Source organism: Hyalella azteca, unplaced genomic scaffold, assembly GCF_000764305.2.
Source record: "Hyalella azteca isolate HAZT.00-mixed unplaced genomic scaffold, Hazt_2.0.2 contig9910, whole genome shotgun sequence".
NCBI classification, from domain to species: domain Eukaryota; kingdom Metazoa; phylum Arthropoda; class Malacostraca; order Amphipoda; family Hyalellidae; genus Hyalella; species Hyalella azteca.
In genome coordinates this window covers 100065-113640 of record NW_025939966.1, presented here as the reverse complement: position 1 = coordinate 113640, position 13576 = coordinate 100065, and the positions used below count along the sequence as shown (strand labels likewise).

General features: G+C 34.4%; 1 protein-coding gene across 1 annotated transcript; it reads right to left on the bottom strand.

The window, feature by feature from the left end:
- Positions 1-1960: 1960 nt before the first annotated feature.
- LOC108675610 lies at positions 1961-11285 on the bottom strand. The gene is made up of 7 exons (XM_018163633.2): positions 11223-11285; positions 8348-8512; positions 6540-7758; positions 5769-5948; positions 4876-4933; positions 3597-4437; positions 1961-2178 (listed from the first exon to the last, which is right to left on the bottom strand). The coding sequence occupies exons 2-7, from the start codon at positions 8474-8476 to the stop codon at positions 2050-2052; spliced, it is 2556 nt and encodes an 851-aa protein (XP_018019122.1). The 5' UTR covers positions 8477-8512; positions 11223-11285; the 3' UTR covers positions 1961-2049.
- Positions 11286-13576: the final 2291 nt, after the last annotated feature.

The following is a 13576-nucleotide window of genomic DNA, read 5'->3' as shown; positions in this document are numbered from 1 at the left end:
ACGGTCGAAAGTTTGCGTTGAAAACGCCGGTGCAAAAAACTACATAAGCAGCCTACGTATGGCTATAGAATATTCTATGCAGGTATATATTTAGAAGCCAAACTATCTATTCAGTTACATTCAGCATGCTATGCATCGGTAACAATTACTTTCCTCGAAATGTTATACGCAGAAATATAAAATCAATAAAACAACATATTGGATATAATAACTTATAGATGTGCATAATACAAAGATGTGAATAACTCGTGACTTCTAGGACAAACATTTTTTTCACATCCTACGTGTATGCATTGCAGGCCACAATACTTTCAAGTTGATTGCAGGAGAAAATTTCTCTAAATCACTAAATGCTTCTATTAAACTACGGAAAAGCGCATCGAATTTCTTCTTTAAAACTGTTTAAATTACCAATTACGGGTCCACATAATATTGATAAATAATCTCAGGTACAACTCTATTTCACGAAAAATATTTATATCAACTAATTAAAATAAAGGTGATTTCCAGAGTAGTAGTTTTTACTTACGGAAGTTATTTATAATCGAAACTCACTTTGCTGCATATAATTCTTACATGATCTTAAATTTTGAATGAATGCAAAAATATTTTCAATTAAGCTTAGATAACCAGAAAGTTGACGCAAGCTCCAAGCAGTGCGCATGCATTGTTTGATTAATATCTAAATTTACATTAGTTCACTCGTTAATTTTCGACGCCTGCGATCTTTAATCACCGTCAGTACACTCAATAATAATTCCACGCTGCCTGACGTTGGTGAGTTATGCGCACGCGGTTGTCCAAAAGGTGAGTTACGTACTGAGTGAGTAAAAAAATAACATAAGCACTGGACTCACTAAGGTACAATACTGTAGCTCACAAATTTCTCTGACTATAACTAGTCATAAATGTAATTCGATGCCGCCGTGTGGTAATAAATTAATGACAATTTTAAATTATTTCGAACATGAAATCCATTAAAAATTGTATGAATTGGTCATGCACAAAAAATTTGAGTTTGCTCCAAAAAAGACATCAAAATCCACATTTAATTTATTACTGATGATGCCAAAAAACTGAATTTTTTCGTTGGCGAGCGAAATTTTCCTTTTGTGAGTTTTTTTGTAATTGAATCGGATAATATTCAATAGTAACGAATGCCGTGGTTAGTAATTCAATGCAACGAGTAAATGTAATAACAAATTGATTCACGCCAGACATAGAGAGTTATTCAATATATGAAAGCGGTTTTTAACAATGATATCGTAAGAAACATAATAAAGTTACATTTATACGTGACAAAAATATCCGGGATGAATTTCGAATAGGGTACATATAATGTCCTACATCTCCCTCAACAATTATTTTATTTCTCATTCGTAACTGTTAAGCGAATTTATTGTTCGAATTTTTAAATTTATAACAGACAGTAACGAACAGCTGACAGTAAGTATAAAGTTCAATCTAGTAATAGATATCATATACCACACATCTATGAAGTTTAATACTATGACGTTGTTATTGCGAGGATTAAAAATTAGTTGAGTGAAAAAACCGATGAACATTTGCGTTCTACGCATTTCTTAATTTCCACGTAAAATGTGTCAGTGTGGATATAGTATTCCACAATTGGAGATAGAACATCTAGATAAGTTTCCATGTGCAACTAGTATACAGCCGAAAAATTCTTTATTGAAAAGATTTTTTCAATTCAAAGTTTCCAATAAATGTTGCCTCCCTATTAAGTCTGCTGTGTAAGTATATGTTTCATGCTCAATAATATTTTCTTTGATTGAGTTGTTACCAGGAATTGATTTTTTTGTGTTCACGAAAGTGGGAGTAAAAGCATTGAATTTAGTAATTGATTTGCCCGCGCCATGATATTGCAATTTTATTCGCGTATTTTTGATCACATTTTCTAAGAGACGTTCGTAACTTTACTATCGTATTTATTTAATAGAGTGATGCTATTACCATCAATACAGATGGACAACTCGACCGCCTATGCATAATAAGTAACTTACTGTAATTGCTCCAGGATTACATGCGTTAGACTTTTCGGACGAGGATGTCGAAAGAGGGTTCGTGCATCAAGAGTTTCTTGACTTCAGTGCAGTCGTCGTCTGAATCTTCGATGTCGCTCGACTGCTTCACTGCCTCGTACGATAGCTTCCCAATCTGCAACGACAATTAGTTGTAGAATCCGAAATATGAATATGGGATAAAAAATTCCTTAGTAATAAAAATCTTGTAAGAAATTAGTAATTTATAAAATTAATTAATTTATTATGTACTATAAGTGCAAAAAATATGGATCTTCATTGGGCTTTCATGGACCTCATGATGCCTGTTCAGTCTTGGGATGCTCCTACAGTCTCTGAAGTGTGAATTTCCAAAGTAAATTATGCCTTGGGGGCAAATTCCTTTTTCGCGGGTAAGGGATGGTGTAACAGGAAAATATTAAGTACGGCATTATTTACGAACGAGTTACATAATAAATGATGCATATTGAAATTTGCATAAAGTCGTGTTCAAAGTAAATGTTGAATATGAAAAGGTTGATGAGGTGATGAAAAGGTTATAAAGTAGAATTATGCAGTACTTTCAGTTTAGTGAACTTGAAAGGTGAATAAGAGAAAGAAATTGCATCAATGTTCATGAACTCCGAAATTTTTGTCCGGCACTTCTTAGCTGGCACAATCTTTCAGGTTCAAAACATTATATAGATTTTTCAATCTAATTTATGGAATAACAGGTTACGCCTGGTAATACAATTTTCCGAATAAATATAAGTTAGTCTTTGGTCCTATTTTCCGCATTATTATATGAGATTGAAAATGCTTCAGATCAAAGTCAATCAATGTCGTAGATTTTTTCAAAAAATTTTTCTTCCACACTACGAATTGTGACACGACAGTTGTAAAAAAGTGAAAAATTCCGTTCTGGAGAGAAATAATTTTATCTGAGATGAAATACGTTAGGCAAAAATAAAATTCATCTGTATGAAATGAAATATTTTTGTTAAAGCAAAGTGAATAAAAACACTATTGATTTCGTTATTTATCATTTAGCTACGTTTTCCATGCCACCGGCTGAAACTACTTTTATATTTAAAAAATCAAATGAATATTTCTCACGCAGACCATTAGCAAACAATTTTTTAAATCACTAAAAAATCTCGATGCTGATTTTACCTTCTAAGAAAGTTTTCGTACTTGAAAGTTTTGTTAACAAACAAGCTAACCACATACTTCATATTAGGTATTTGAATCGAAAGCAACAAGACAATTAAAAAATAACAACGAGGCCTTATGATAAAATCTTTATATCAAATTTTGATAAAAATTAATGTTCACGCAAAACAGTTTGGCAGTGAACATTTGCAGCCTAATGACCAGTACATAGATCATATTTTTACTTAAAGTAAATGAATCTTTTATGGTCAATGGACAATAGTAATGAATTTCTCTAAGCAATTGATGCTTCTGAATGATAATGAATGAGGACGAAATTATTTATATATTATCTGAATGAGGCAATTTAGTAAAATGTTTTCTCTCAATTTCTTTCTGAATACTGCAAAGCTTTGCTCTCACCTTTTTATTGGTAGCCTTCGCTTCATCGATGTAGGCGTAGAGCAAGAAGCAGAGCCAAAACACGACCAGCACCGACGTGTACAGCGAGAATACGATCAGCCAGCGAGGAAGTCCGGATTTTCGCGAGATGCAATCCAGAAGATCCAATTGCTGAGCAATGGACGTCTCCAGAGTTTGTTTGTTGTTACCTGCCATCGAGTGAACTTCCATGATGAGAGTGTTGCCAAGATCGTCTCGGACACTTATCACTTCCCTGTCCTTGCCTTCAGGTTTGTCTTGGTTGATGGTAATCTCTTTTGGTTGGTTTTTATTGACGTTTACCTTGGCCTTTGATGCAACATCTTCGGTGTTGGACAGCGCCGGGAAAGGTTTGTCGAATAAAGTTATTCTCTCTTTCCCATCAAGACCAGTTTTCTTTGCTTCTGGTACATGTTTGCCGTCATCTTTCTCAATTTTGATTGTTTTAGGGAAAATCGTTTTGCCGAAGAACGATGGGAAAAACGGAGGCATACCCCCAGCTTTTTGCATATCTTCTGTCAAGTGTTTTCCCATGATTTCCAGCTGTCGATTGAGTTCAAAATCGATGCCTGATGGGTCTTCTGCCAAAAGCTTGCCTTGAAACTCCATTTCTTTGTGCAGCATTTTTTTGTGGTTCTCGAGCTGTTGATGCAGCAGGTCATTGGGTGTACCGAGCGGCATTCCTCCGACAAACTGTACCGTCTCCGAGTTGACAATTCGCCCTCGAGGGCCTACGATGGTTTTGGTCTCGATGGTTTGTGGCCCAGATTTGTCAAGGAAAACTTCAACAGCAACTTGCGATACTGTCTTCTGCTCCGGAGACCTGAAAGATACATTTTTGTCTGTTACACACTTTCTGGTTTCCCATGTAATGCATCGCCTGAACTGAAATAATTTCGAATACTATCTATTGATGAACAATAATTTTGAATCTCTCTGACAATTATTTCATGCTAGCTTTCAGGTCGAACACAATTAACTGAAAACCAACTATATCACATCCTCTAGTATTTTTTTTAATGTTCACAAATTTTTCGTTTAGATTTAGAAAGCAGTACATTTACGAAATAGTTTAAAACCCTAAGTTTGAAAAAAAAATTTAAGTACCCAAAAGAAAATTTCTGAATACCACGACACAAAAATTTTCATGTCATTCTGTAAGCTTTGCTCAATTATATCACATAATGGAAAAATTGAAATTGAACGACTAATAAGAATTAAAAGTAAAGACCATATCGAACAAAATTTGACCATTACTCACTCTTGGACTGAAACTTCTATGAAATCAGGTGCCGAGAAGTCTGGGGCCTTTTCAAATCCTGAAAAATCAATATTCATTTTTAATCCGAATTTTTTCATGCATAAAAGTTTTATCAAAACGACAAATAATTATTCAGCTGTAATCGCAATTATTATTTCATCTATAATTTATAATTGGGATCAATTATTATTGAGATGCCACAATCGTTTATGTAATGCATTGTCGCGAAGAATTGTAAATAGTTTCCATATTAGTGAAAGTGTTTCTAGGTAGAATATTTCATAGAATGCAGTCGTCAATTCATAGCCCACTTACTGTGGTCACTGACTTTCTCAAATAATAATGACGATTTTCTCTTTCTTATGATTCATTTCTTACGCTGTATTCATGCAAATTCGCGATTAATTTCTTATAACACTGACTGTAGAGTACGAAGTAAAGCTGATTTTTGCTAATATTTGTCAACATAGATAGTAATACAAGATTTTTTCTGTTTGACCCCAATGTGTTTTCCTCGATGAAAATGTAAGTAAATTTCCAATGTGTCCATAATGCTAGCATAACTATATGTTTTTCATTAACAAATTCCTATTCAAGAAACAGTCATTGACCCAAAACTAACTCAGAGTCGCAATCACTAGACGAGCACAAGTTATCCCTAAATCGACTTTAGATGAATCAAAAATTTTGTGGAATGATTTTGTGTTTATCTTTATAGACTTACAGAACTTTATTAATGATAACTTATTTACTGGAATAAATTCATTGTTACAACTTATGTTTGATCGCTGTAGTAATATATAATATCTCGGAAATATCATTACCGACATTTGGAAGACTGTTTTCCTTATGGGAGCTGGTGAGAGTAGACCAAGCTGACAGCACAGACTGACCGAACTTGGTTGCCAGGCCGGAGAACATCTGTCGTACAGCTGAGAAGAGGCTACTTGGGCTCCCGAAGTTTGGTTCCGTTGTCTGAGCTCGGACCTGATCGGTGGATGATGAGGCTTGGAACTGACAGCCTACCACGCACGCTTCTTGCTCCTTGATGACTTTAAAGGCCGTGGCGCAAGCTGTGCGATGAGATATTAGTTTAGTAATTTTAAAATAAATCCTAAATTAACATAAGGGATGAGATTTTAGTTTAGTAATATTGAAATAAATCCTAAATTAACATAGGGGATGAGATATCAGTTTAGTAATTTTTAAATAAATCCTAAATTAACATAGGGGATGAGATATTAGCTTAGAAATTTTGAAATAAATCCTAAATTAACATAGGGGATAAAATATTAGTTTAGTAATTTTGAAATAGATTCTAAATTAACATAGGGGATGAGAGATTAGTTTAGTAATTTGAAATAAATCCTAAATTAACATAAGGGATGAGATATTAGTTTAGTGGTTTTGAAATAAATCCTAAATTAACATAGGGGATGAGATATTAGTTTAGTAATTTTGAAATAAATCCTAAATTGACATATAAACGTTAACTCATTTCTTATGAATGTGAATTGAGGAATCGTAAAAAACAAAAACAGCAAATAGCTTTTCGGAAGTCTTCTAAAAAATCCTCTTCATACTCAAAAAATTTAGGAATATCAAAAACTTGAATATTATAATGATTGATACGTGGCTCATTTTAGAGAAATATTCCATCTCACCAAGTCTGCAAGAATGTTTTGCTTCTTCAAAGTGATCGATGATCATGGGGCAGTGGATGATTTCCTTCATGTGGTCCTCGTGCAGTTTCTCGAAGTCTATGTTGTTCTTCCTCCTGATGATCTCGATGATGTTCAGTTCCTGATCAGCAGGGACAACAACCAAACTTTTGGGTTCGTTGAAGCTTAAACGGAAGAATGGGTGCACTTCATTTTTAACTGATGAGCTCAATTTGTTGGCGAGTTTGGTGAATACGTCGAATTCAGGGGACTTGTGATCCGACGCTGGGTTGGATGATTGTGGCGTGGTAGGTTTCCTTTCGTCGCCATCACTGGAGTCCGTTGTGATTTGCCGACTTGCTTGAACTGGATGGTCTTGGACTGGATGGGGTGCTGGTTGTGCAGTGGTCTTCGACACCGGTTCATGAGGCTTCAATTTTGATTTTTCACTGGTAGATTTGTCATCAACTGCTTTTTTCATGTTAACTTTCCCATTGGAATTGTTAGTTTGTTCCTTGAGTTTGTTTTTTTCTGTGAATTCGATCTTGACGGGCCCATGAGCTTTTGCTGGTTTAGTTGTCGTGTGTTCAGCGGAGCGAACAACATCCAGAATTTCCTTCGCTTCTTGACCTGTCACAACTTTAATCGGAGGATGAATTGACTCTTGAAGAGTTTTATTTTGATGAGCAGCCGAAGGAACTGGTTTTGAAAAAACGATCGCATGTTGGTGAATATTTTTCTTCTCGGGCTCTGCAATGGCGACTAACTTCTTGTTGTCATTTTGGTGCTTTTCATCGGGCAGCTTGGGGATGTTTTCGTTCTTTGTTTCTCCATCTGTCTTCAGGTGTCCAGTTTTCATTTTCTCCATGTTCATTAGCCTTTCCCGTATCTTTTGCTTCTCATGCTCCATTTTTTCGAAAATTGCACGAAGCCTCTCTCCTTTTTGCACTTTTGTTTCGTTCTCTTCGAGTACTTTTTTCTTAATCGATGTTCGATTGTTCTGATTCTTGCTCTCCTTGGTTTCACCGCCTTTTGCCTTTTGATCCATCGTAACAGGGAGACCAAGGAGTAGGCTGGTTAGTTTTGGTTCCAGGTTCACATTGAGAGGACCGTGCGGGAAACTCATTCCTTTGATCATGGGCAGCTCTCCCTGTGGCGTCGCTAACAATGCAACTGTGAAAAGCTCGCAGCCGCGGTGACAAACAGCTGCTACGCCCGGGTGCTGGAAAACGGTTTTAGTTAATTATAAGATAAATTATGTTTTGCAGTGGCAAAGCGAATAAAAATTATCGTCCATCATAGATTTGTGATAAATCTCCGTCTGTCTATCCGCTGAAAAGTAATATTCTGGTCATTATTGTGACCAGCGATATTGTTAAAGGCTATGAGCGAATATGTTAACCTTATGGTTTTGTGAAAATATCTAAAACCTTTCATGAATACAATTAAAATACACCGAGCTTCAATAGAGGTATTGGACGGTTAAAAACCCACCTGCGTGCATTACAAATGTATCCCGTTCGTGATTAGTTTCCTAAATTTTGGCCAATCATTAACATTCAATAAACAAAAAATTCTAATTGGAACAATGAATAAAAATAAAGGTTAGCGATGGGGTTTTTGAAAATTGGCCATTTATTTGGAAGTTCACTGGAACCAAATAAAAATAACCGATATTTTTCTAAACTTACTTCAAGTAGTTGGTCCTTGCTGAAGTTTGAATCACATTTCTGCTTGCAGAAATTTGGCCATTTATTTGGAAGTTCACTAGAACCAAATAAAAATAACTGATATTTTTTTTATAAACTTACTTCAAGTAGTTGGTCTTTGCTGAAGTTTGCATCACATTTCTGCTTGCATAAAGGCCATCCTGCTTCAACCTGACAGACTAGCCAGACCGCAGCCACGAAGATGGCTGGGAGGGTTTTGGTGTAAGGCATGCCTAGCGTTTTAGAGACTCAGTACTGATAATGCATCTGTGGATGATTAATTTTAGGAAATTTAGCCAGGTAAAGTTCCTACAATTTAGATTTCTACCGTCAACTTCTTTAAATTTCATAATATAATAATAATATAATTACGTTTTGTATATATATATACAATAATAATATTCATTGTAAAAATTGAATTCTTTGTTGTAAGGTTTAAGTAACGAGGAAGGCATGCATTAAGGGCATACAATCCCGGTAATAGGCTGCTACGCAGACTTGTGTCGAGACGTGTACTAATATCCCTATATTTATGCAGGCTCGATTGAAGACCATGAAGACCAGAGTATCTTTTTTTCTTAATTTGTTTTCTCATTACAATTTTCTTATTTTTTTTCTTTTCAATAAGTCGAACAAAGTTTCTTGCTGGTGCTTGGAGATCAGAAAAGCAGGTTAACACACGACATTTTACTGGAATATGAAGTTTAGAATATTCAATATTCATTCTCAAGAGGAAGACCTCAATCTAGGGGACCAAAGAACAATATGCGAGAGGCTCACAACAAAAATATCACCCGTCGAATGCATGACATTGGAAGCCTGCACCGGCATCATCATGCGGTGCCATTCTAATACAAGATTGACGATATCACATGCTCTCATCAGCAAGGATTAGTTTCCAACTATCAATTTGCAAACCACCGGATTTGTCAGAACATTAAAGTTGCTCTCGAAATAATTTTAGGTTTTGATTTAGGTTTGACGAGGCTACGATACATATTGTTGCTGTAGTTCGGCAGAATTTGTTCTTTAATGCATGTTTCATTGAAGACTACAGAATATTTCTTATTGGAAATTTTCTATTCGACGAATTTGGCTTTAGATAGGACTTGAAAATTCAAATATTAGGTTTACAAGGGACATTTTATTATTATTTATGACGTTTATAATGAAATTACATTCCTTATCTAGTAGAGAAAGAGTTTGGCAACACTTGATTTCGAAATTTTGAAATTACGTTGGTACAAAGAAAGGGTATTATGGATACATTTTTAAAAATCTGATACATTATTGTATCCATAATAAAACTGTTAATAAAAAGCATACTCTCGTCTTCAACCAAACTTAGGTCGCTACTTATCCGTCTATCGCTACGATGAAATGACTTTAGTACAAACAAAGGGTATTATGAATACAGATTGAAAAAACTGTATATATTATTATAACCATGGTAAAGCTGTTAATAAAAAGCATGCTCTAATTTTCAATCAAACCTGTCCTACTTAGGTTGCTACTTGTCCTTCTATCACTACGTGCACTTATGTTGCTATGCAAAATTATATCTCTACGTGTACTAAGGCCGCTACGTGCATGGCCCCAGTCTAGCTCGGCATTGGTAGCCTAGGCTACGATAGCCACAATACCACATGCAGTTCAGTGTCTTTTGATTGAGGTCGATCGATCGCACCACACGTTCAGCCCTGCATTGAAGCACAAATTTATTTAATGACACTTCTTAAACTTCTAAACCTAAAACGATAACAATTTTCAACACGTTTGATCTTAAAAAATGAGCTTACGTGAAATATCTAAACATATCTGAATATTGTAGCTTAATTTGTTCGGTTGGTTCACATATTAAAAGCTAAACAATTTTCGGGAAATTTCATTAATACATTATTAATACTGGATTAAGTCACAAACAAAATTAGAGGTGATAATCGAATGATACTAAAAATAATGATTGAACTGAATAAGAGTTAATACATGAATAATGCTCGGCTTATCTTTACAATAATATTCTGGCATACCACAGCGACGATGCAGACATATCGCTGAACTGAATTATAAATTCTCGCCCGTTACCAGGGAACGACCTGGAACAACACAGCACTTCCGTTCTCTCATTCTTTCTTTAATAAACTTAATTTTTCAATTAACGGCTTCATAGTAGAGAGTAGTATAGTAGACTATACTACTCTAGTATGGTATAGTAGTATAGTAGACTTAATTACGTTTATACTGCCAATGAAAATATTTTTTATTTAGTGGAAAAAATTGAGAGTCAAATTGAGAGGGATTGACAGTCAGTTCAAATAATTTCAAATGGCCGGTAAAAATTGACAGGAGAAAAAGCATTTTTGTCTACGATAAAAATTTAAACATTCACAATTGAAATACAGTAAATCTGCTTTGGGTTGAATTTTCAGGTAAATTGACAGTAAAGGATTCAAAATGTATCATCACTTTTGAGCACCAAAATGTAATTGTTGAGGCTCAGATATATTTCCAATACAATGCCTCGTGCAGACATAACAACTCCCAGCTTAAAATTTTACTATAAAATAGAGGCTGAAGAATTATAGAAATACTAGTAATAACACTAAATATTTATGCAGACAATTATTATAATTGATATAGGAGCAAAGAGATACGTATGATTCTCATGCGAATGGTCCACGGATTCTGCACCCAACATTCAATTTACTTTCTCCAGGAGAATCTACGGTCAGAGTGAAATTTGTTACCATTAATATAATGAATGAAATATATAGATTAAAAAATGGTAAAAAGTAGGTTTTGAGAACTTTCCGGGACTTAACCATCTTGGAGAATAACGTTTTTTATGAAGAAAACTAAAATTGTGCACCGGAAGAAACTCACACAAAAAACTCATTAAAATATTCAGCGTGCAGTGTAAGAAACCATTGGTATATCAAAGAAATTTTTTATGTGCAAGTATTTTCCAAAAATTTACTTCTCTATCGCTCAGCTTAGTCGGTTGCCTGCAGCACGCAGTATCAAAACACTGCAATGGAAGCTTCCGGGATGCAATGGCTGAGCAGTGCACAAAAGACCTTGTGGCGCCAATACTTGAAGAGTACCGATTTCCAGACTTGCAGTTCGCTACAATTTTTTATATATCACGTTTCACAGAAGTTTCACTCTATTCTTAAATATCCTGACACAAATTGAGATTTTTAAAGTAAAACCTGGATAAATTGAAATAATTTACACGAGAAAGGAGCAATATATCAAATGAGGAATGCTCTGTAAAATTTCCAAATTCCTCCCAGTCAGGTGTTGATTTTAATTAAAATGACTGATTGATCTCGATTCTAATTTTTAGGTAATGATTAATATTGAATAAATTATATTTGTGCCTCACGTGAGTAGAGAAATATATCAATAATCGCCTGGATAAATCCGGATGAATTAGCGCATTATCGTTATTTTTGTATTTAAAAAATATTTTTGTTTGTATCATACTATATTCATAAAACGTTTGACTTTCACTTTATTTCAAATCGACGTCAACTTTAACTCTAATTTCTTTGTTTCAATATCATTTCTTATTTTGGTGATAAAAAATATGCATATATAACTTGTTAAACTGGGTACCGTTAACATCGTTTAAGACGCAACAGCTGAACCAACTAGTAATAAAACAAATTTAACAGAAGTTTTATTTTGAAATTATTCGAATTTGCATGAAAAAAGCGGTTTCAGCTTCCGTCGATTATTTTGCACGCAACAGTTGAAGCGAGTAGCCGCAGACTGAGCACGCCAAGTCTGTAGCACCGCGGAATCGATCAAGGAACGAACTGCCGCCACCTCGCGGCTAGGTTCGGAACCATGGTGCAGTCAAGAAACGGGATGTAGACTATGATTATTCTCAAAATGATTACATTTCTAGGTTAAAGTCGATATATTAGGTAGCATGATCATAAATTGTAGATTATGTAGGCACATTTTTATATCCTAGCTTACTTACATAGGTTTATCTATGAATAATTGACTGGTATTACTATTTATAGATACAACGACCAAACATGAGTTACGAACATTGAATGCGACTTCACAAACATTTCATTGATGTACAACGATACTTTACTCGGATTATTCGGAATATTACCTTTTCGAATCACTACTTCTAAAAATGGTCATAATTGTGTATACTACACACTCAGAAATAACTGCGAAATGTAGAAAAACAATTAATTATGATTAAAATTGAATTAACCATTGCAGTTCTTTATTTGGGTAAAAAATTGTTAAAAATATGTTATTGGTACAGATAATTTTAGCATCGCTGTATCGGCTTTTATTACACCCGTTTTCTATTTGGTTCGGTTGATGCGTGTCTTTTGCAGTAACTTTTGATCAAGAGAGTAAGAAAGGAAAAGAGGAAGAGCAGCAAAGAAGAGATGAGGGAGACAACATATAAATATAAATTTCCACATAGTGGCTGGGATCAGTTTTGTTAAACTAATAATTGGCAGGCTCCCAAGATTTTACTTAATCGCCTAGGTTTTATGTATTCGAAACATTGGCTGAATCCATAACTGTATTAAATCCGGCTCCGCATTGAGATGGCTGAGATTAGTGACGGATCGCACAGTGTACGTATATTCAACGTTCTATACTTGTTAGACAAATATATATTACTTTAAAAAACATCGAAAAACATCTCCGATATTTTTATTCAATCTTGTAAAATTATCTCTATTAGCATCGCGTCTTGTCCCCAGAATGATTTAATCTTGTGTTTGAGTAATACCTAAAAAACAAATAATTAGAAGATGAATCGTAAAATTAAGGTAATATTATCCTAAATCTCGATAATAATTTGGACCTGAAAATATTAATGGTTCTCCCAATTTGCATAGTTCTGTATAATATTTTTTATTTATTAAACAATTAGAATTTATTTCATGACGATGAAAGACGTCGAAGGGTTTGATTTGAAATAACGTATAAATAATTTTCAATTTTTCACTGCTTAAGGAGCACTTTATGTCACATTATAAATGAATAGAATAATATCCTCGCTAGGAACGTTAATGCAAAACCCAATGTAGGGAAGTTAACTAAGAAGAAATGTAATCAGTGAAAACACTATAACAAAATTAAACCAGAGAAGCATTAAAAGTTGTTATCATACTGAACTCTACGCTAAAGTGATGAAAGTAAATTTTCTAGCCACTTATATTGACTGCTTTTAATTAGGACGAACGCAACTTGAGTTTGTGAAAATTTTCAATCGCTTCATGAAAGGGATATTTGAGGTTTAATTAATTAGTAACATTTTATAAAGTATTATCCAATGCA

Bases quoted from the DNA above. Each gene is read 5' to 3' on its own strand.
- LOC108675610 (XM_018163633.2), bottom strand. From the start codon at position 8,476: ATGCCTTACACCAAAACCCTCCCAGCCATCTTCGTGGCTGCGGTCTGG. The intron at 7,759-8,347 runs GTAAGTTTATAA...ACCGTTTTCCAG, and splicing joins GCAAAGACCAACTACTTGAA to CACCCGGGCGTAGCAGCTGT. The intron at 4,934-5,768 runs GTCAGTCTGTGC...TTGATTTTTCAG, and splicing joins CGGCCTGGCAACCAAGTTCG to GATTTGAAAAGGCCCCAGAC.